This window comes from Nilaparvata lugens, chromosome 4, assembly GCF_014356525.2.
Source record: "Nilaparvata lugens isolate BPH chromosome 4, ASM1435652v1, whole genome shotgun sequence".
NCBI classification, from domain to species: Eukaryota; Metazoa; Arthropoda; class Insecta; order Hemiptera; family Delphacidae; genus Nilaparvata; species Nilaparvata lugens.
In genome coordinates this window covers 68,111,682-68,134,681 of record NC_052507.1, presented here as the reverse complement: position 1 = coordinate 68,134,681, position 23,000 = coordinate 68,111,682, and the positions used below count along the sequence as shown (strand labels likewise).

The window sequence follows — 23,000 nt, the reverse complement described above, 5'->3', positions numbered from 1 at the left end:
GACAGATTTGAATTGAATCTACTGTAATCAATAAAAATATATTATGAGAATCTTAACTATTGATAGTTTATTCTCAACTTCTGTGAATTTATTGCTTTCTCTCACTTAGTAGAAAATCATACATTTCGTATAACCTTTCCCAGTTATGGTGAGTTATTAGTGATAGAATAGAAATGCTATTAGTTCATTTCTTTGTTTATGTAGTGTCACCTGGTCATATGGGACATGTATATGAATCATATATTTATCTTATATTGATCAGGATTTTAGAGTTTTAAATTAAAAGTTCACAGTAGGGACAATTTTTTGAAGCATTTATTACTGATAAGTTGACTGTGATAGCTGAGATCACTAACCCCAGAACAGGGCTTACCTTTGGGCCATTAAAATTAGTAATTCTTTTAGTAGATGTTCATATGCAATACCTCTCCATGTGTTCGTGTAGATTTAATTTTATTAATCCTCCTGAATTATTTTCCATCTAAGTTTTAAAGAGACTATTTGTCTCTTGTGATATTATAGTACAAAATTGTATTATGTCTCAACATCACTTTATTTTAAGTAGAAATAGTTGAGATTTTTAAAAACTTGGAATTCATTTTGAAACTATATGTACAGTGTACTTATCGATATTGTAGTCTTCTCATAGTTGTTGAATTATGTTCAACAATGACTTTGAGAACGGAATATTTAGGATGAACATGGAATTTGTCGTATATAGCTGATTGAAATAATTCCATTACCAGAAGATACCTGTTTCAGTTTGATGAAAATTGTGTCTGTCATATCAATCAATCCTGAATCTAGATAAACTTAGTATTGTCCTTTTGCCCTTCAACACCCATACCTCCTTTGTTAGAAAAAGCATCCTCCTTATAGGTTTCCTCTCTCACTCCCAGCTCACTTTCACTCTTTCAGTATTTGGATATTGTGTCTGGTCTGTGTTTGCAAGAATAATATTATTGGACTTCTCTTTACCCCCCCCCCCCCATATTTCTTACCTCCTACCTGGTTGTTTATGGAAGAGTTGGAGCTTATGGTGTTTTTCGGGCATGGGTGTTGTCAAGTCGTGCCAATGCCAGTCATGGTGATGGTTTTTACTTTAGTTGGATTCAGTTAGCATGCTATGATCTCCAGTATAAACACCCCGAGACTTCTTCATTTTGTACTTGCTCTGTAACCACTATCTTATATGTATTTATTTTTCCATCTATCGATCGATTCTCTATTCTCTCTATCTCTATCACAACTTTTCTCTTTCTCCTAACTTGTTGAAGATAAGTAAGGTTCACTAACATTGAAAACTCAGGTGAGTACTCGAACTTCTGTTCGGTACAACATTTTCCTTCTCAGTTATCAATAACTTTTCTTACCAAACCTGTAACTATACAGAATTGCTAAAAGTTGATATATTTCTCTATTACTTTTTTACTATTGTAAGATTCTCGAAAAAATGGTTTGTAATAATTTTAGTAGAGTTGCTACAAAATTTGTTGATGCTTGCAGTAAGCTCTGTTACTTGGAGCATCAATACTTGATTATTCTGTTAAACTTATCGCTTTCTAATATTCAAATACATTTAATTGCTTTCAAACTCTTATAAATAATCTGATTATATTGAAACGTAATATTTGAAAATTGATTTTCAATATTATTCTGCTCTACTTATAAACTTTTCAATGTTTACCATGCTTCATTGGTCAGTAAATTTTTTCTAATGTGGCTGAATATTGAAAGTAATTGAGTACCGTATTAAATTTTCGTATTACGCTACATAATATTCTGAAGCTTTTATTCGTACTTGGAATATTTTTGAAAACTTGTATATAAAATCAACCAATAAAGAATATCAACTCTATTGCTTTCTGTAAAAGTTTCAACCTATATTGATAATTTGGAGATTATTATGTGATTAACCCAAGTGTACATCATGCAAGATTAAATTTCCTTTTATAGATGATCCACTTATTTCAAACGTATATTAGAATATTTTACAACGATTATCATTATTTCCTCCCCATTAATCATTCATTGATCAATGCGATTCATTTTATTGTCATATTTACAAATTAAGTATGATCATATCAATACTGGCTAATATCTAATTCATAGTGGAGTTTGAATCAGTCTCATAGGCCACCCTATTAGATACAGTTTGGAGATTATTTATTCATTGCAGGAGAGCGCATTCATTATTTTTAAATTATGATTCAATTTCATTGGATACAAATTGTGATGAGTCATTGCATTTGATACGTCATTTTCATGGATTATTTTTCTCACTCATACATCATCATTCTAGTATGTAGTTACTTTTTCTTCAACAGACAGGTCTAGTGTGCGTTACCTTTATGAACTAATTTCAAAAATGAGTTGAATTCATGATTCAACAACAGAATTATTCACCCAGTATTGCAGAATAAATTATTGTAATACTAATCAATTCATTTTAACTAGTTTCAAAGTATTGCTAACATAAAATAATACACAAGTAAACAAAATACTTCTTTAAAAGTTATCTTGGAAAACTTTCTAAATCTCTCCTAAACTAAGTACTATTATTTTCATACATCAGTAAAATACTAAATGCTGACAATGGATTTGAAACTGTCAATTAGGTTTATTTCTACTAAATTTTAATGAAATCCTTTGCAATAAAATCGTTTCATTGGTAATAAATAAGGAATATGTTATCATTGTTTAAGATTTTAATCAAAAGGTAATGTAAAATATTGTTATTTGTAAAAATCGACATGTCTTCTGTATGTGTGTGCTTGATACCACTAACACTATTTAACACGGAAGTTTGAAGTATTGACATTGTGTGAGGATATTTTACAGCTGTTAATTGCTAGGCTTTGATTGCTAACATTCCAATGCAACTAAATTTTTTGAACAAGGAAGCCTCTCAAATCCAAAATGAAAAATCTTCCATGTTGCTTACCTTTATGGTTTTGAGTAATTTAATTCGACTTGTGAACTTACTTAGAAGTATTAACTTTTAACGAAATACTCGACATTGAAAAATCCAGTTTCAATCAAAGAGCAAGAATTATCTTGTACTGTATTATTTCAGTTGGATCAATCGAACTATTTTAAACAGGTTGCTTCTAAATAGTTGAATGAAAGGAAAGTTCATTGCAATTTCTACATTTCACTGCACATTTTGCTGTACATTTCACCATTCAAATTTTTTAAAATTATATAAATTATTTTCATAAATACTGTAATCTATTTAGCTTATTTAGAACGTAATTTTATCATCAAAATCTCATAAAATCATTAAATTGAATATTTCGTCGTCTATTAAATGGCGATTCCATGCATCTAGTTGCTAAAACATGGAAAAGAATGAAAGCTTAGAATTATTAATGTGATTGATTGAATTTTCAAGCTGTGATCCTCAGAAGACATGTATAAACTCGACTTGACTGTGTAGTATTGGAAAATGGATGCGCACAAATTGTTGAATTACATACTGAACAAACATTTTCTTCTAGAATTCACAGTGGAGGCTCAAGTGAATAAATTCATGATGAATATATCAGTTTCATTGGTATTGGTCATTCGTTGACTTCTTGAACTGGATGGTTTCAAGTTTCGATAGTAATATCTTATAATCAAATCATTCTTTAAAAAAATTACAACAAAAATGGGAATAAATGATAGATTGCATTTATAAAATGCTTATGAATATTAAAATAATTGTAAATCAACGAGTTTACTTTATTTTTTCAATAAATTACATTAAAAATGATAATAAATGAGAGATTACAGTTATACAAATGCTAATGATTATTATAATAATTATAAATTAACATATTTACTCTATTCTTTCTATAAATTACATTAAAAATGATAATAAATGAGAGATTGCAGTTATACAAATGCTAATGAATATTATAAATTAACAGATTTACTTCAATCTTCCAATAAAATTACATTGAAGATAGACGAACTTGATAAAGGTCGAAAAGGGAAAATATTGGATTTAGCATAATTAGAATAGACTGCAATCGAGTTGCATGCGAAATTGGCTAATGCTAGTTTGATGTTGACAGGTTGATCTCAATGGCATACGGACAGATTGGTATGATTCAGGCGGCAGCTGGCTTCTTTGTGTACTTCGTGATCATGGCTGAGAACGGATTCCTGCCGATGCACCTGTTTGGGCTGCGTAAGCAGTGGGACTCAAAGGCCATCAACGATCTCACCGACTCTTATGGACAGGAATGGGTAAGATCTCCAAACTCAATCGAAACTGTTTCCTTCCAACACATCAAGGGCCATATGTCTAGTGGACTATAATACTACCCGTTCAAAAACATCGAACATCTTGAAAATGTATCTTTCCATCAACGTTAGTAGATAGTTGACTATAATACTACCCGTTCAAAAACATCGAACATCTTAAAAATTGTATCTTTCCATCAACGTTGTAAACAGTTGCAGCCAGACCTGATAACAGCGCTCACACTCACATTCCGGGACGACACGTCACGGCATGATAGGACAAAAAGCTCTATGTTTATTTGGGATTTTTTCTAGACATTTTAAATTGATAAATTATTTATTAATTTTTGAGAAAACATAACAACAGATCAATGTAACTTACTGAGCGCGAGGTCTACTGTTCACAGAACTACTAGTATAGATTTAATCCAGTTTAAGATGAAATTTAGTTTGCTGCCCTAAGTGCCGTTTGCACAGTATCAGTTTAAACTAAATTTCATCTTAAACTGGATTAAATCAATATCAAGTCTCGTTCGTTATAATGTGGTTCATTTTTAGTTTAAGCCACCAGCTGATTGAATTCAGTTTAAGCTTTGACTGTGTAAACGGCCCCTAATGTGTTTCATTATGTGGTTCAGACAAACAGCTGACATTTCTTCGTTTAAACCAATGTACCTAGAATGTACTCTAGATACCTTGGTTTAAACCGAGTATCTTCATAAGGGCCTTGGCAACAGAAAACGGTACAAATTTATAGTATACGTTTGTGCATACAAGATATTTTAATTCAATGCAATTAACAGAAAAACAGCACAAATTTATAGTATACATATACATTTATGCAGACAAGATACTTTATTTCAGTTGTATTGCTTGTCATAGATTGCACAAAACACAATCACAGTTATCAATTGAACAAAATGTCATACAATAATAATATAATACTCTGGTCAACAATTTCAAGATTTCAAAACGAAATATTATATTTTCCTACAGATACCCTGAAAAGTGACCATTTGTGCACTGATTGCAGGCTGCAAAGAATCACTTTTCCGCACTAGTGCGCAAAGTGAGTACTTTGCGTACTCCAGATTTGCAGCATGACAACGCAAAATAGTTAGTAGGTTATATGGAGCACCAGTGCAGCAAAATCAAAATTAAGTTGGTAACAGTGACTGCTGTGGCTGCTATAGTGAGCAGAGGTGCAACGAAGCACAACGTGCTAATTATTAAGTAGATATTATAACCAAGGACAACGACAGCACAGTGCCACCACAGCACACACCACACAGCTGCCCCCCGCCATTCAAACACTACTACATTATTCAGGCAAATTTACCCATAATTACCCACTTTTCATATTCAATGGTAACTGTAGGAAAAATTTAATGTGAAATACGTGCGCAAAGTTCGTTTGCTGCACTCAAGAAACAATTCCGCCCTCGCCTACGGCTCGGGCGTAAACGTTTCTTTCGATGCAGCAAACTGTCACTTTGCGCACTAGTTGCACAAATAACTATTATGTAGTTGAGACTATTTTTTCACACACGTTTTTCACCATACGGTTTATTCACCGTGTCATTATTCAAGTTTTTCAGTGTTTTATTTAACTAGGTAATTAAGGATCTGGATTATAGTATCTGATACAAGGCTACACTCCTCACTACTGAAGAGTAGAATAATTGTTGCAATGAAAGAAATAAATGAAATGAAAACATCTTTCATGAGTAGGACTTCGAAGTCCTGTCTATCACTCAACCTTGACCAACTTTTCAGTGTTGTTGTTCGGTCTAGAAAATCTGCAACTCACCTCTTGAATGGTCTTTTACATGTTAATTTTCATTAGTCCCTAAAGAGGGACTTTCCTGTATTACACAAGTTTCAAGATTGATAATTCAGTAAATGGATATGACATTTCAGACAGGACACCTCAGTTACCTTATCATATAAATTCAGTCAGAGATCTATCTCCAATAACATTATACTACACTATCGTTTTCTATCGTTCCTCAAAATTCCATGGCTTCCTACGTTCTTCATATACCTTGGTATTGTGATTACGTTATTCAACATGAATTGTTCCGGTTCATTGCTCATGGACCTAGTAATTTTCATTTTTTGAGTATGTTGGATATTTTACAAAAATGTTATTCAAAGACTGTTGTTAATATTCATTTTTGAGTTGTATTGTTGGAGAGTAATATTGTGTATTCGTGTTACAGACCTACCGAGACAGAAAGGCTTTGGAATTCACCTGCCACACAGCCTTCTTCGTATCGATTGTCGTTGTACAATGGGCCGATCTGATCATCTGTAAAACACGACGAAACTCGATCATCCACCAGGGAATGAGGTAGGCCTATGATCATGACATTCTATTCACTCAGTCATTTCTGTGATTTACACAATAATTTGTGTAATATCAAATAGTTTCATAATGTTGTAGACAATGCTGTTAACATCGTAGTTTAACTTTAAAATTACCTCACAATTGGATGTGACAAAGGATACTGTCATTATTGGTTGAATATGAAACACTGATCTTGTTGATATGGAATACTGACAGAATGAAGTGAATCAGAGTACATAGAGTGAAAGGGGATATAGATTTATGATCACTAATATAAACTGAAATATCCATGCAGATTCCATGTAGTAAAAATTTCGTATTTAGTATCAAATAACTTGAAATGAATTTCTTTTATTTAGTAGAGCCGTTTATTTAGCCATGCTTTCAAGTATCTCAAAGAGTTAGAATCAATTCTTTGATAATTAATTTAATGAATGGAAATTCTGAACAAAATAATGGATGATGGGCTTTCTATTAAAATATTTTTTAGATAACTAAATGAATATAAATTTTGATACTAATAATATAATGACAGAAATCATAAAAAATAAAATACAGATTGAAGTGGACAAATCACCAACTTGTCTCCCACTACAAGCTTGGAAGTTGCAGTTGGATGGGAAAAGAGACGTCGGAAGACCGAGGAAGCGGTGGATACCGGAACAGGCTTGACAAGCCTAGTCCATGATGGATGATGATGATGATGACAAGATAATGAATGATAAGTTATTCCTTATGACTTGAAATTCAAGAGCATTGCTGTGCTTCCTAGCAAATCTCTGAATACTGTGTTTATAAAATTATATAGCCTCCACATTCTTCAGTGTACAAGCTGTTTCAACACAACTTTTTGATGTTTACAAGTTGTCAGCCCTACCAGCAAATGGTATTATCTACTTATAATTGAAGCAGTCAAAGAGGAAAATCTATCCAGTCACAACTATTATAGAAGAGTTGTGAATTTGAAATTTTTAAATATAATTTTTATTGTTTTTTTTTCAAATTAAAAATAAAAAATATTTGTGTTTTTTAGGAACTGGGCATTGAACTTTGGTCTAGTATTCGAAACAGCTCTGGCAGCTTTCTTGTCGTACACTCCCGGAATGGACAAAGGTCTTCGCATGTATCCTCTCAAGTAAGCTATTATTATTATTATTTTATTATTATTATTATTATTATTATTATTATTGTCATTTGTTACGTGAAGCCACAAATCTGAGCAGAGCTCAAGTGGCATGTAACATGTCATGAACATTTTTCTATGCAAAGTGTATGCATCTGTATCAACTCAAAGTGTGAAGGCACCACAAGATTCCTCCATTGTATAGGGACATGCTTCCACAAGTACATTAGTAATTGAAGACAAGAAAAGCCTATTCTCATTACTCTGTTATCTCTATCTAACATGTTCATGTGTTAACAGTGAAAACAGTTTTAACAGGCTTATTTCAGCCGAGCCGAATTTCATTAACGATCTACTCCTGAATGAGGTATTTAGATTCAGAATTTCATCCATATCTTGCCACTTGTGACTTGATTTTAATGTTTTGTTCAATCATCTTGACAAAGCCTCTTGCATTTACATAAACGTTTAATGGCTCATGGAATTCTTATCCTGAAGATAGGAATAGGCTGAAGATGTTTTATTGTTTGTGAATGTTGTGCATTTATTTGGACATGATGATATTATACTTTCTGGTACAGTATCAACAACAGAAGTTTAAAGAAAGATGCAATCGAGAGCTCAATTGTTCAATGTTCTGCCTGAATCCTTGAAGATCTTGGATGAACGGTAGTTCCAGAGCTAGAGTGAAAATTGATAGTCTAATATTGTAAATTTAATTATTTAGTTACTGGATCATGTATTTATACAAGGTCGTGATGAATGGTGCTTTAGTGTTGCTATGAACCTGTGGGAATTAGCGAACCCCCATTAGCATTTTGAGCAGTGGCGGTTCTTCGCCCTAGATTCTATAGAGTTACATTGAGTGATGGTGTTACCTATTTGTAACACATTTCATTCATGATAGTGCTTGTTTTTTAAATTTGTATGGTAGTTGCCAGCTATTCCATTCATGTATGTTTGTTTTGTTTTTAGATTTGTGTGGTGGTTGCCGGCTATTCCATTCATGATTGCCATTTTCGTGTACGACGAGGTGCGTCGCTTCTACCTGCGCAGAAATCCAGGCGGCTGGCTGGAACAGGAGACATACTACTAAGCAGCATGCAGTGCATTGCGGCGACTGTAGCAGCAGCTTGTGGTCTCCCCACCCACAATCAACAATTCACTAAACAAAGATCGGGAAAGAGCAGAAGTAGAACGTACGCCACAAGGAAAGAGTGTTCGCGCATCGAGTGCAACAAGTGCAGAAGTTGAATTAAGACGATCAAGTATTAGGAACTAGAGAGACTACCAGCGTGTAGTGCATTATTATTATTACAATAATAATAATTATAATTATATAATGAAATGAAGTGCTAGTGCAACACCCCACTCTCCTGCAGCAGAGCATTTATTTCTCTTTTTAGGCTGTTTCAGTATCATCGCATCGTCTCATTTTGCGTTGTTCATTGTAGGCTCATATTATTATTTCAAGTAAATACAACATGTCGCCGCCTATTCATCATCATTATCATCATCATCATCATCATTTTCTCACCAGTGCAGATACACAAAAACACACATACACATATACACAGACACAAACACACACGGACAGCAAAGCTCTAGCTTCTTCATAATCTTGAATCCGGTTATTAGTATTCTGTAGCAGGTAATGTTGTCTCTGTCTCGATAGCTGTTGAGTTGAATGACAATTCGACGCCATTCGTCGAATGCTTGTGTTGGTCAATCGTCGCTGACTCGGCCCGCCCTGTCGCTTGACAAATTAATGACTTTCTTACAATTTACGAGGATTACAATAAAAAAATTGAAAAACGATATGTAGAAAGGTTTACATATTATTAATCAATAAAACTAATAATAAAATCAAGTTAATTTATAAATATATAGAAGTTAATGTTTTAAAAATTAGTTATTTGAGAAGTGTAATGTTTTTAAAGATGTTATAATATGCAAGTGTTGATCGGCCCGAGAGGTTCTCCCTTCTAGTGCTCAAGTCTTGAGGTTCCTCTCGGGCCGCCGCGGCGCCGCTCCGTGGGGGACCGACGTGCGGCGGGGCTCCTCTCTCTCTTTCTCTCTCTATCTCTCCCTCTCTCTCTAGCATTCCGGCGGATGAGCGCGAGTATCTTGGTCAAGTGGTGGCGAGTAACCTCGTCAAGTGGTGGCCAGCCGCTCGCCATTCTTCCACGGCGCGCTACGCTCGTGTGCATTACTAAACACTAACTATCACAGTTTAGCGCTTTCTCTGTTGCTTGTTAACAGTTTGATGTAAACAAAAGTTTAACGAATCGTTTTATTGAAAGCAGATACGGTCGGCGGCCCGGCCTATTCTTCAAAACTTAGACTATATTTACAAGTGTAAACTGTTGGAGATTAAATTATAAATTTATCAGATGAATAGAGAAATATGATAAACCCAATTGCTTGAATGAAACAAATTTATTACAGTATATAGGAAACTTAGATGTATATTTAGGTTAGTTTTACCATGTTGTTATATATATAAATAAAATATTAAGTATTATTAATTGTTCTTTTAAAAGAGGAATGTGTAGAGATCTGTTACACTAGTAGGAGAGAACCACTGTTTATATCAATTGATCAATAATCGATAATGTAAATACTTAAAGAGGATTGGATTGTGCGTTAACTGAGCAGAGCAGAGCAAAGCAGAGAGTCTTGAGTCGATTGGTTTGCAGTTGCGGGTTGCTTGCTTCAATTGTCGGCCAATGGGGCAGCTACATTGGGCTAGCCACGCCCTCACTAGCAACGGCATCCAAACACGTAGTCAAAACACTATAATACCGCATGTTGAACTGGAAACATTTAAAACGAGTTGATTGATAAAACCTAGATATGTATAAAAGTTGATATTCATTATACAAATGTAGTAATCAAAGATTTAATAATATTGAAATTTTTTCATCGATCGATGGTTTGGATGGATTTCAAGAGGGCTTTCTTGATTGTTATGTGTATGATTACATGCAGTTCTTTATAGCTAGTTCATTTCTTTTATTTATTGATTATGTTATTAAATTTAAAAAAATGAAGGGAAACTAAAGTTTTGTTATTTGTTGTTTATGAAATATTTTATTATTGACAATAACCAAACTCTGTTTTTAACTCTAGAAGAAAATATTGTAATTACTGTTTGGTTTGTCTATAGGGTGAAGTGAATTAAATAAACTGCCAATATTGTATTTAATGTTCGCGTGAATGGTGATGATGTACTAGTTATTATCATTTCCAACATGATGCCATTTAATAAACGATGATGAATACTGTATTAAAAATTTACATTTGACAATTTGGTTAGTCGTTTCAATTTATTTCACTTAATGAAAACAACCTGTCAACTAGTAATCCGTGAATATTACTAATTCAAAGCAAGACTCTAGTTATTCATTCAATTCTCATTAAAGAAATACCGACACACTAACTATGCTAATTATTATTAATGGATAGTAAATGTTGAATTGTTCAATGTTGTTAATGTTTTAAAATATTGAGAAATTTTATTTTAAAGAAAACTATGCATTGTGAAAATTAAAACTAACGTAACTCGAATAAAATTAAATTCCATTACCTGAATAATATTATAAATTATTGTTACATTTATAATATTATATTGGGATCTATTGAAATTGTATCAAATTGAAAATTATTTATTGGTTTATCAAAGTGGAACAAAGATTTAGTGTAAATCTCTAATATACAAAGTAATATTTTTATACTCTTTAAAGTAAATCGAGCGTACACATTATTTCTCAAAACATGATCGGTTCGTTATTGTTAAGTTTTGATTTCCTTTCTTTACTTTTGTCCACATGTAAATTTTGTGACAGTGTCAACTTTTGATTGTTTTCCTGTTTGAAATTATATAATAATTATTGATGAATGAGATTGTTAGGAAAATAATTGTACAGATGCATTATGTAAAAATTGGTGATGCAATTTTTGTGGATCGCTAATATCCAATTTTAAAAGATATTAAAAAAGGGTTGAAATGTTATTTTTCTCTTTTTTATTTGATAAGTTATTGAATTATTGCTTTTGTAGACAGTGATAAGAGTCAAACAGAATAAACTTTTTTTAATAATATCATAGTTGTTGTTGATTAATATTCGAAACATTCACACATTACACTCACATAACTGATGTAATTCTAACCTACCAAAATATGCAAAATATCGCATTCTTGAAAATCATACGGTGACGTATAATCAAATCAAATTACATAACACAAACATGTTCTGACATGCAAAAGCAAAAGCCAAGTAAACAGTTTTCCTATTCGGAAATCTTTCATCGACCATGTCAATCCTCAAAATGAGATTACTTATGAGTCCTCACAGAGAAATATTAACGGTAATGTCAAAAATCAACTTACCTAAAACTGAACTACTTGGGCCTTCAACTGAAGATGATGCCATGAGCATTGACTTCTGTGTGAATAATACCGTACAAAGTGAAAATACCATCTTATTATTGTGGCTTTATTTCATTTGGGTGGCCACTAACGACAGGGCAAGTGTGTTGAACATGTTGTGTGTACACACATGCTCGTCTGCATGTTGTGTCATCAGCGAGAGGCTGAACAAAAACAGCTGTTTGGTAGCAGCTTCCAACATTAAGGCCCGCCGCAAAGTAGACCCACGCTAATCCACGAAAAGCAACCCACGCTGTGGGATGTTTTGTAAACCATTGCTAGGCTTCTCCAGACATCTGTGTAATGATAATAATACATGCAATGAATAATCCACTTGACAGCTGATTGATTATGAATAATTCTATAGCAATGGTTTACAAAACATCCCACGGCGTGGGTTGCTTTTCGTGGATTAACGTGGGTCTACTTTGCGGCGGGCCTAAACCATCAATAACTACAAATAAACCACTGAAATTACAAATCATAATGACACAAAGATAATTGAACCTAAAATGGAGCAGAGAATATAAAATGAACAACAATAAATCAAAGATACAAAAACTTGTTTGAAGCCTTTCGCTGTGATGACACAACAATGTAAGACGACATGTGTGTACACACATGTTCAACACACTTGTCCTGTTGTTAGTGGCCACCCTTATAGGCCTATTTTTTATTGCGGATTATACCCACTTATAAGTACCGGTTTTTGCTTGTGTATACGGATAATTACCATACCCATAATATTCTTAGGGCCGTTTGCACAGTGACAGTTTAAACTAAATTTTATTTTAAACTGGATTAAATCCGTATCAAGTCTCGTTTGTTATAATGTGTTACATTTTGAGTTTAAGCCACCAGCTGATTAAATTCAGTTTAAGCTTTGACTGTGCAAACGGCCCCTAATGAGTGCGTTGGTGATTGATGAAATAGTCAAATGTCCATGCCTACCAGTGGGATTTGAACCCATGACCAGACATAGCTAGCAGACTAAAGCCGGGGATACACCTGTCATTCAGCGTTCCGATCCTAATCATGTCCGATATGTATGTGTGGTGGAGGGATGCTGGTGGGGCAGATCACATGACGGTCATGTGTGGCATGCACCATTCAAGGCCGTTCTTATCCATGATCGGATCGGAGTGTGATCTGAACGCTTTATTGTGTGTCCCGGTTTCAGTCCAATCGGCCAACCTGGCCGGCACTTTTCTGATAGCGTTCAATGGAATAAATTATTCCTTTTCCTTGATTTTATCAATATAATTCCCCCTCGTTCTATTTTTCTATTGAAGTAATATCTCGAGAATGAATCCTTTTTCACGATAGCTACTGCAAACGGTTTGTACTTTAAAAAAATATGTAGCCTAATTTCAATTGAATCATAAATTGAAAATTTGTCAAGTAAGATCTCAGGAAGTTTTGATCTCTGAGGGAGTAATATGTATTCTCTATCATAATAACACATTATTTCATTCAATTTGATTCTGAATAGATAGACCTACATAGGCCTACCTAAGTGAATAATAAATTCACTAAATGAGAATAGTCAAGAAAAATAATCTTAAATAAGAATTGGAAGGTGTCAAAGCACACTAAAATTGCTTGTGGTAAAGCTAATTTGGTGAAAAATAGATTTCTAATACTTGGGTACCTATATCTTAAATAATTGAGTCACGTAACAATGTTCCTTCAAAATTGAATACTCTTCAAACTGTTCTTCTTTTTTCTTGATAAAGTATTCTTCTTAAACTGTTTTCTTAAACTGCTCTTCAAATATTATTCTTAAATTGATGGTCTTGATAAATTCTCTACATAACCAAGCTCATTTTTACACTTTCAACTTGCAAAACACGTTTCTCAGCATATTATTCCAACGATCCTGATAAACATCTCATCACATTGGATTTGGGGTGATCCATTTGTCCATTTCAGGATTGGTAAGAAATAAAATCATTGAATTAAGGTGGATATATTCTCGCTTATTGACATATAAGATATTTACAATATCTTGAGGAATTTATCCAAAAAATTTAATTTCTACCAACTTTGAAATGGATTACCCCAAAGATAACAACCTCAATCTCCTATCTAAAGAAGTAAAAATTATAATTATTTTTTTCCATTCTGGTGACTTGATAGTATCTAAATCGAAAAAACTTCCAAAATATCACAAGACTATTTCTGCGACGATCACAATGTAAGCCTACTCTGTTCTGAAATATTGCCAAATTTTGGGTTCTGCATTGTGAAATATAGATTTATAACTAACATAACGTTTTTGTTCAACAAAAAGATTCGCAGTATTCAGTTTCAAGCGAATCTAAGCTGAAATCGCTAGTAGTGGAATGCAATGGAAAATAAAATTCTATATTTATTTATTCATTTAGCCTATACAATAAGTACATTATCAAAATGATAGGGAGAGGAAAAATAAGGTAACCTTGTGCTATTCCTTTCCCAAATTTAGATAACACATAGTCCGTAATAGGTTAAGTCTTGTAGTTCTCCAGTTCACAAAATTTTCAGTCCTCAAGTATTTTCACAAAGTAGATTTTCAAATTTAGATGCTTCAAAATTGAACATAGAAGAAATATTTCACATTATTATAACTAAAATAGGGAATATTGAATTATTGAAATGAACTCCTTCCTTAGGCCCATCGCAAAGTAGACCCACGCTAATCCACGAAAAGCAACCCACGCCGTGAGATGTTTTGTAAACCATTGCTAGGCTTCTCTAGACATCTGTGTAATACATCGAATCCACTTGTCAGCTGAATGATTATGAATAATTCTATAGCAATAGTTTACAAAACGTCCCACGGCGTGGGTTGCTTTTCGTGGATTAGCGTGGGTCTACTTTGCGGCGGGCCTTACTCCAGAATTAATTATTGATGACAAATGATTTATTTGAAATTAATCATTTTTTCAAAGTCTGAATTAATTTTCTAATACCATCATACCATTTACCTAAATATGTACTGTAGAGTAATTTCTTACTCATTCATTGATTCATTGATCTATTTTCCATATAAGTTTTTTTTCAATCCCAATAGTTGGAAACTATATTGTTATCAATAAAAATCGACGAATCCATTCACAAGGTTCATCCTTGAGATATTAACGGAAATAAACCATATAAAATGCTCATTCTCTAGCTTGCTCAGAAAACATGCTGTTAAATCTTAACGAAAAATATTTGAGAACCTTCATCTAACAAGCAACATTTCCAAACATTTGGATACACCTGACTTTTCAGTTCTCTCATTCTCTTGAATCTCAAGAATACTCGCTTCAAGCTATTCTTTTGAACAGCTTGTTCAAACCAGGTACCTTGTTAAGGGATACCAGTTTTCGATGTTTCTGTTACTACTGGAGGGTTTGAGAGATTATTAAGGAATGTGGAAACTTTTATAAAGCTTGGGTGAAACTCATAGTGGAATGATGTTTGAACTGTTTAATCTCTTACATTCATCCTGAAGATACTAGTAGTTCTGTCAACAGTAGACCTCACGCAGTATTCTCATCTACAAGTACCTGATTGAAACTATAGACCTTATGGGAATACAGCAATAGAATTGGCTTCTCCACACATCTATGTAATCACTAATTGTCAGCTGATTTATGATGAATAATTCTATAGTCTGGTTTTTACTCTAGTATTGGCGTATGAAGGAGGCTCCTTTTTCCTTTTATATTAACCTTGAAATGAAAAATTTCCAAAAACCTTGTATATACGTCGACGCGCAATTTAAATAGGAACATACCTGTCAAGTTTCATGAAAAACGATTACCGCGTTTCGCCGTAAATGCGCAACATATAAACATATAAACATTTAAACAGTCAATCATTTAAACATTTGAAAATTCAAACATTCAAACACTTAAACATTAAGAGAGATGCCAAACCTTCGACTTGAATCTCAGACCTCGCTTCGCTCGGTCAATAATTTAATAATATTTTACAATAATAACGTTTATTTAGGTTATTGCATTAGTATTATCCTTCGTTTCCAGCTCAATATTGTACGATAGTAAGTAGATGCTTTCAGATATAGAAGCATTCTATGTACCTATATTATATGTTACGAATGCTTTCATTTGATTATTTGACAAAGTAATGTACTTTTTCTATGAAATAGTAAATATATATTGCATATGGTGATGCATATTATTGCATAGGAATGATTAGTAATGTATATTATTGCACAATAAAGCTTAGTTCATAAGGAAAATGGAAAACATTATGACTATAGTATGAAAAATGTACGTGAGAGAAAAGAAGAGAGAAAAAGAAAAAAGGATGAAAGGCGAACGAGAAAAGAAGAAAATATCTGAAAAGGTATGTAGTTTTAAATAACTATAACATATGATTGAATTCACCCCACTGCAGTTTAATCCAATCCTCTATTACTTGCGATGTTGACTTTGAGATCCTGGATATGAGAAAATTTTCCGGAATACAATCAATTAATTTATGGCATATATGATCAAATTGCCTCCTACACACATTTAAGTCTGTTCGTGGCACAGGAAAAATGGTAGGCGAACGAAAACTGTACCTCTTTACATGAGCTGTTAACAGATTTCTATTTTTATCCATTTATACAATTATTGCATTTTTTACAAACATTTGCTTAATTTTCAGAACTTTCAACTCGCATTCTAATAGCAGAAACGAACGAGCATAGCAGAGACATAGAAGTATTCTTTTCCTACAGTTACCTTGAAAAGTGGCCGGCCATTGCTGCACTGATTACAGAACGCAAAGAATCACTTTTCCGCTCTAGTGCGGGAAAATTTTTTTCTGCACTCCAGATTTGCAACATGGCAACGCAAAATAGTTAGTGGGTTATATGGAGCACCAGTGCAGCAAAATCAAAATGAAGTTGGTAACAGTGACTGTGGTATAGTGTTGTGGTGCACGTTATAATAATAACGATGGACAACGAGGACAGCGACATGAGTGACAGCCGCCCCTTCATTCATTTACTACTACATTATTCAATCACAAATAAATTGAGGTTTTTATTAATAATAAAATTACACAGAAAAACAATTGATGGATTTCAGGGAATTTTACCCATAATTACCCACTTTTCATATTCAATGGTAACTGTAGGAAAAATTTAATTTGAAATACGTGCGAAAAGTTCCTCTGCTGCACTCAAGAAAGGCGTATACGTTTCTTTCGGTGCAGCAAACTGTCACTTTGCGCACTAGTTGCACAAATAACTATTTCTCTATGATAATTAAAGTATTTTTCCTCAAAATTCGGAAATGGTACAGTTTAGGGCCAGTTCTAGGTCTGTTGGTCCTTTTCTGATCAATTATTATTTGATTTGTGTAATATGAAATGTAAATAAATAATAATAGAGAGCTGGGGTTAGTAATGGTTGGTAATACATAACATATAGTATGCATTATAGTGAAGGCTTGATTACGTACATGAGAATGCTCTGGTTTTCCCAGTATAAATCCATTGTTTTCATCAGTATGTCCGATAATCAGTATCAGCAACATGCAACAATATTATTGTATGAGGTCCAATCTACTAACTTATGCGGTAAGCATAGCAGGTATTGGTTACACGCCACCACATAATATGGAAACTCTGCTGATAAATTAATCGTGTGGAAAGATTACCCTTTGTCGATGTGTGCAGAGGGTGAGGCACACGGAAAAGCGCTAATTAATGACTATGCGAACAACTGATGAGAAGTGGAGTATACTCCACTTTGGGGGGTGAAGTCCTCCACCCCGTCATTGGTGATGGGGGGCTGAATCATGAAGGGGTAGGACTACAAGTTCATCTATGTGAAAAGTTGAACCGCTAAGTGAAAGAGGATTAGGCAGGCTCAACAGACAACTTAGACTTGCCTGTTCCAGCCCAACAGCTCAACTTCCCCTAACAATCACGTTCTCAAAATAGTGCAGCTATAAAAATTCAACCACCACCGGAAGTGGTCAACATCAGAATGCCATCATGCTTATGTGGTGTCTGCTTACTTCCAGAGACAACTTGCAGATGTGCTTAATTTGTTGATTGTAAACAGAGCGGATTTATAATATGTTGAGTGATTTGCTTCTACTTGGGCAAGCGTTTTTCAACTTTTTTGTACTTTTCAGTTTCTTATTTCAAACTTGAGTGAGTAATTATTGGTCCTCAACTACTATTTTCCCTGTAATAAATACTTGTTTTATCTTTGTCAGACAGTATTACTCCAAATATCCTACTTATATTACCTCCCCACACCTCTTACCTGTCAATAACTAGTAGTTCTGTGAATAGTAGACCTCGCGCTCAGTAAGTTACATTGACCTATTGTTATGTTTTCTCAAAAAATAATAAATAATTTATCAATTTAAAATGTCTAGAAAAAATCCTAAGTAAACATAGAGCTTTCTGTCCTATCGTACCGTGACGTGTCGTCCCGGAATGTGAGTGTGAGTGCTGTAATCAGGTCTGGCTGCAACTGTCTACAACGTTGATGGAAAGATACGCCATTTTCAAGATGTTCGATGTTTTTGAACGGGTAGTATTATAGTCCACTAAACAGCTGATTTATGATGAATAATATTCTATAGTCTGATTTTCACTCTAATATTGGCGTATGAAGGAGGCTCCTTTTTCCTTTTATATTATCCTTGAAATGCAGAATTTCCAAAAACTTTGTATATAAGTCAACGCGCAATTTAAAAAGGAACATAACTGTCAAATTTCATGAAAATCTATTACCGCGTTTCGCCGTAAATTCGCTACATATAAACCTTTAAACATTAAGAGAAATGCCAAACCGTCCACTTGAATCTTAGACCTCACTTCGCTCGGTCAATAAACCAAATTTCTATGAAGTTAAAAATTCATTTGTAACTTCTATGGCTAGGTTACACAAGAGTCTGTCATATTTTTAACAGGGATCAAATGCCTTTTCTGATTAGTTCTCATGGCATTGAATTGTGCAACGTTGTGCAGTCTGTTGTGCAACCGGACTTATATGATTCTGTCGCTACTGAATCTCATTCTTTCTGTCACCAGTACGCAGGATAGTCTTGAATAGACTGTCTTGACCTTCGCGCATATTCGAAAAGATCACGTAGCGCCGAGAGAATTTTCAACGCCCAAGAATGTGAAGTTCACTTTGTATTCACTTAGGAAGGAGCAATGGAGCAATTACACCCGACCGTGTCGCTGCTATATTACTTGGTGAGAACAGGACAGAATACAGGGTTTACACCTGGTGAGAAAAGGACGGAAACAGGGTTTACACGACTGCCTTGGGTGCGAAGCAGAGCTCAAACTCTTCACTTGTGGGGCGACACCGACTAACTTTTCACTTACTTCTCTTTCTTTACGGCTTTCCTGTTCCTAGCCGTGTATCCGACTGGCCGGTTTCGTTCCAATTTGCGAAAAGTAAATTCGGACTTTTTGTCGCAGCCGACTGATTTTCAGAAACAAGTTCGTTTTCAGAGTCACACAACGTGCTACAAGAGATCACATTGGCAGATTTCGTTGGCGTTCTTCTTAAAATGGAAATTAATCTAACCATTCACAAATAAGTCGATACAGTACCTTAATTGAAAATGATCTCTGGAAAACTATGTATGACAATGGAACTTTATTTAATAGCATAAATTCACGATTTTCAAGAAGATATATTAATACAACATAATTTTTGAACAAAATTGACTAGATTTCATGATAGATTTTTGGTACAAACATTTTTCTGATATTGATTTAGATTAAAACTATTCTTCTCTTCTTCTTCTTCTTTTTCATACCTTTTTGTCGTTGAGCGTCGGGTTCCTTCAACCACTCTCTAAACTTTATACGATCCTGTGCCATTCTCTTTACCTCATTCATTGTCTTTCCTCTTCCAGCAGCTATACTCTCTACATACTGATTCCATTCCAGTCGTGGTCGTCCCTTACCTCGTTTTCCTTCCGGTCTTGATTCCATAACCAGCCTTGCGTTTGGTAACTCATCCGAGCTACATGGCAATACCATCCTAGGGTTTTTCGTTGAACAGTGGTAATCAGTACCTCCTGTTTTAATGTTTCTCTGATCACACTATTTCTCACTCTGTCTCTTTTGGTTTTTCCAACCACCCTCCTTCAGGTATCTCATTTCTGAGGAGTTAATTCTACTCTTGTGCTTTTCTATCATTGTCAGGCATTCTGTTCCATCGAGAAGAAATATATCCTTATTTTAGTTCCCTGGCATATTTCTCGTTTAACCAGGATGGTTCTGCTAAGCTGGTACACTTGGTTGGCTTTTCTTACTCTATTGTTCATATCTTCATCAACTTTCCCATCTGCAGAGATATTTATAGAGATATTATGTGTCCCAAGATATTCATAGTTGTACACCCTTTCCAATACTCCACCATCCCATGCTATATCTAACTCCACATTCCCCTGATTCTTCGATACTATTATCACTTTACTCTTCTCAATGTTGACAACCATTATTCCCTTATCTCTTATCGTACTACACCATTCTGTTACAGCATTTTGTAGATCTCTTTGAGTGTTAGCTATTAGCAAGATATCGTTTGCATATATCGGTGCTTGAACGTATACTGGGCGGAGGTTGCGGTTTCCAATCTTGCTTCCAGTCGTTCTTCTCTTGCACATTTTTATTATTTGATCCTTCAGTACTATGAATAGAAGTGATCTTAGTTTGTCTCCTTGTTTGACACCCTTATCTATTTTAAATTCTTTTGATGCAGCACCTCCTATTCTCACTACCCCTCTGACATTACTGTATTATTCTATTCTAAAACTATTCTATTCTCTGAAAAAAAAACTGAACAGATAAATAGAAAACTACAATTGAGATAAATACTTTGATAAGCCCAATTCTTTGAAACCTCTCTACTCTAAAACCAATTCACGAAAGATTTTGAAAACGTTTGTAGCCAAGCAAGCTTTTGACCAATCATAATATTAACTAGTGGAAGGTTGACGGTTTTGATTAATTACCTAGAATACATTCTAGGTACATTGGTTTCTATAATAATCGGTTGCTGGACAACAAGAGTGCGCTTGGCTGAGAAAGTTTTTTATAAATATATACTGTCTCTAGTGATTCCTACTTAATCTAGTGTTTATATTATGCATTAGTTTTCGAATATAACATAGAGATTATGTTCTATAAATGAACTATTCAATTGTGGTTATAACTAAAGTAGTAACAGTAAGTAGAAGTAAAAGCAAACGAGGCGTTTTTTTCAGACGAGTGTGTGTGTGTGTGTGTGTGTGTGTGTGTGTGTGTGTGTGTGTGTGTGTGTGTGTGTGTGGTGTGTGTGTGTGTTGTGTGTGTGTGTGTTGTGTGTGTGTGTGTGTGTGTGTGTGGTGTGTGTGTGTGTGTGTGTGGTGTGTGTGTGTGGTGTGTGTGTGTGTGGTGTATGAGTGTATGTGCGTCTGTGTACACGATATCTCATCTCCCAATAAATTAACGGAATGACTTGAAATTTGGAACTTAAGGTCATCACAATATAAGGATCCGGCACGAACAATTTCGATCATATTCAATTAAAGATGGCGGCTAAAATGGCGAAAATGTTGTCAAAAACAGGGTTTTTCGCGATTTTCTCGAAAACGGTTCCAACGATTTTGATCAAATTTATACTTAGAATAGTAATTGATAAGCTCTATCAACTGCCACAAGTCCTATATCTGTAAAAATTTCAGGAGCTCCGCCCCATCTATGCAAAGTTTGATTTTAGATTCCCAACTATCAGGCTTCAGATACAATTTAAACAAAAAAAAATAAGTGGAAAAGATTGAGCATAAAAATCTCTACAATTAATGTTCAGTTACATTTTCACCTAAAATTGAAAATAAGCTCGAAATTCGAGAAAATGTGATTATTTCAATTGCAAACTCTTGGCAACCGTTGATTCTATTAAAAATAATTCACAATGAAGAGATAGCAGACCACGTGTGTTTCCAGCGTTATTGTCCTGTCACCAGCTGGCTCAGATCTTTGAAATTTGAATAGTAGTAGACTTGAGATGCGCGGGAACACTAGCATCAGGTGATAAATTTTCATAACGGCAAGGAAAGTTGTGTGAGTGCGCCACACCAGATTTTGTTAATAGCTTTGGTGTAAACGATTGATTGAAAATACTGATGTGAGATAGACAATATCTTGATGGATATACAGTAGTAATAAGAAATAGTTAACTAAATTGAAACTGTTTACTGAATTTTGAATTAAATGGCATAGGCATAGAAGGGAAACGGGTTAAATGCAAATGAAGGATGGATTGAATGTTATTATTAATATAAGACTAAAGTAACAATGGTCAGTCAATACATAGAAGACTGTGATGCATACATATTATATAATAATTATTGGAACAGGCTGGGAAGTGATAAAATCTGAAACAGGCTTGTCTTGTTAAGAGGATTTAGGTTGAAGAGAACAAGAAAGGAACAACAAGTGGTAGAAAACTGGAAGGATTGAAAGCTAGAGATGTCAAGTGGGTAGCTGGGATGCTGAAATTGGTAAAAGATGAGAAGTAAGCTGCCAGGCTTAGAATAATGCCTTGATCATGAAAAGAAGCTCTTGTGATGAATATAAGGCGACAGCAATATTGTCTGATCTCACATCCCACCACTGAACGAGTTTTTAAACATTAGCTTTTCTTTTGAGTCCTGATCCTGAAGAGTTACTAGTATTAATATACGGTACACAAAAATAACACTGCAGGAGAGCGCTTCACTGGGATCTAAGATGGTTCATCACTTAGGATATAACAATATTAAATCTTTCGCTGAGAATATTCTTTGAGAGCTATGTAACCAAACAATTGTAATGAAGTACTTGAAAGTGAACGGTGACTTTATTGAGTT

At 34.3% G+C, this 23,000-nt stretch overlaps 1 protein-coding gene across 1 annotated transcript in view; it reads left to right on the top strand.

Moving 5' to 3' along the window:
• LOC111043643 (sodium/potassium-transporting ATPase subunit alpha) overlaps positions 1-11,810 on the top strand; it is a 265,322-nt gene extending 253,512 nt beyond the window's left edge. Inside the window, 4 exon segments of the mRNA XM_039426295.1 lie at positions 4,062-4,236; positions 6,456-6,586; positions 7,617-7,718; positions 8,682-11,810. Of these exon segments, the coding sequence (XP_039282229.1) occupies positions 4,062-4,236; positions 6,456-6,586; positions 7,617-7,718; positions 8,682-8,802 (529 nt within the window). The 3' untranslated portion in view covers positions 8,803-11,810.
• The last annotated feature ends 11,190 nt before the right edge of the window (positions 11,811-23,000 follow it).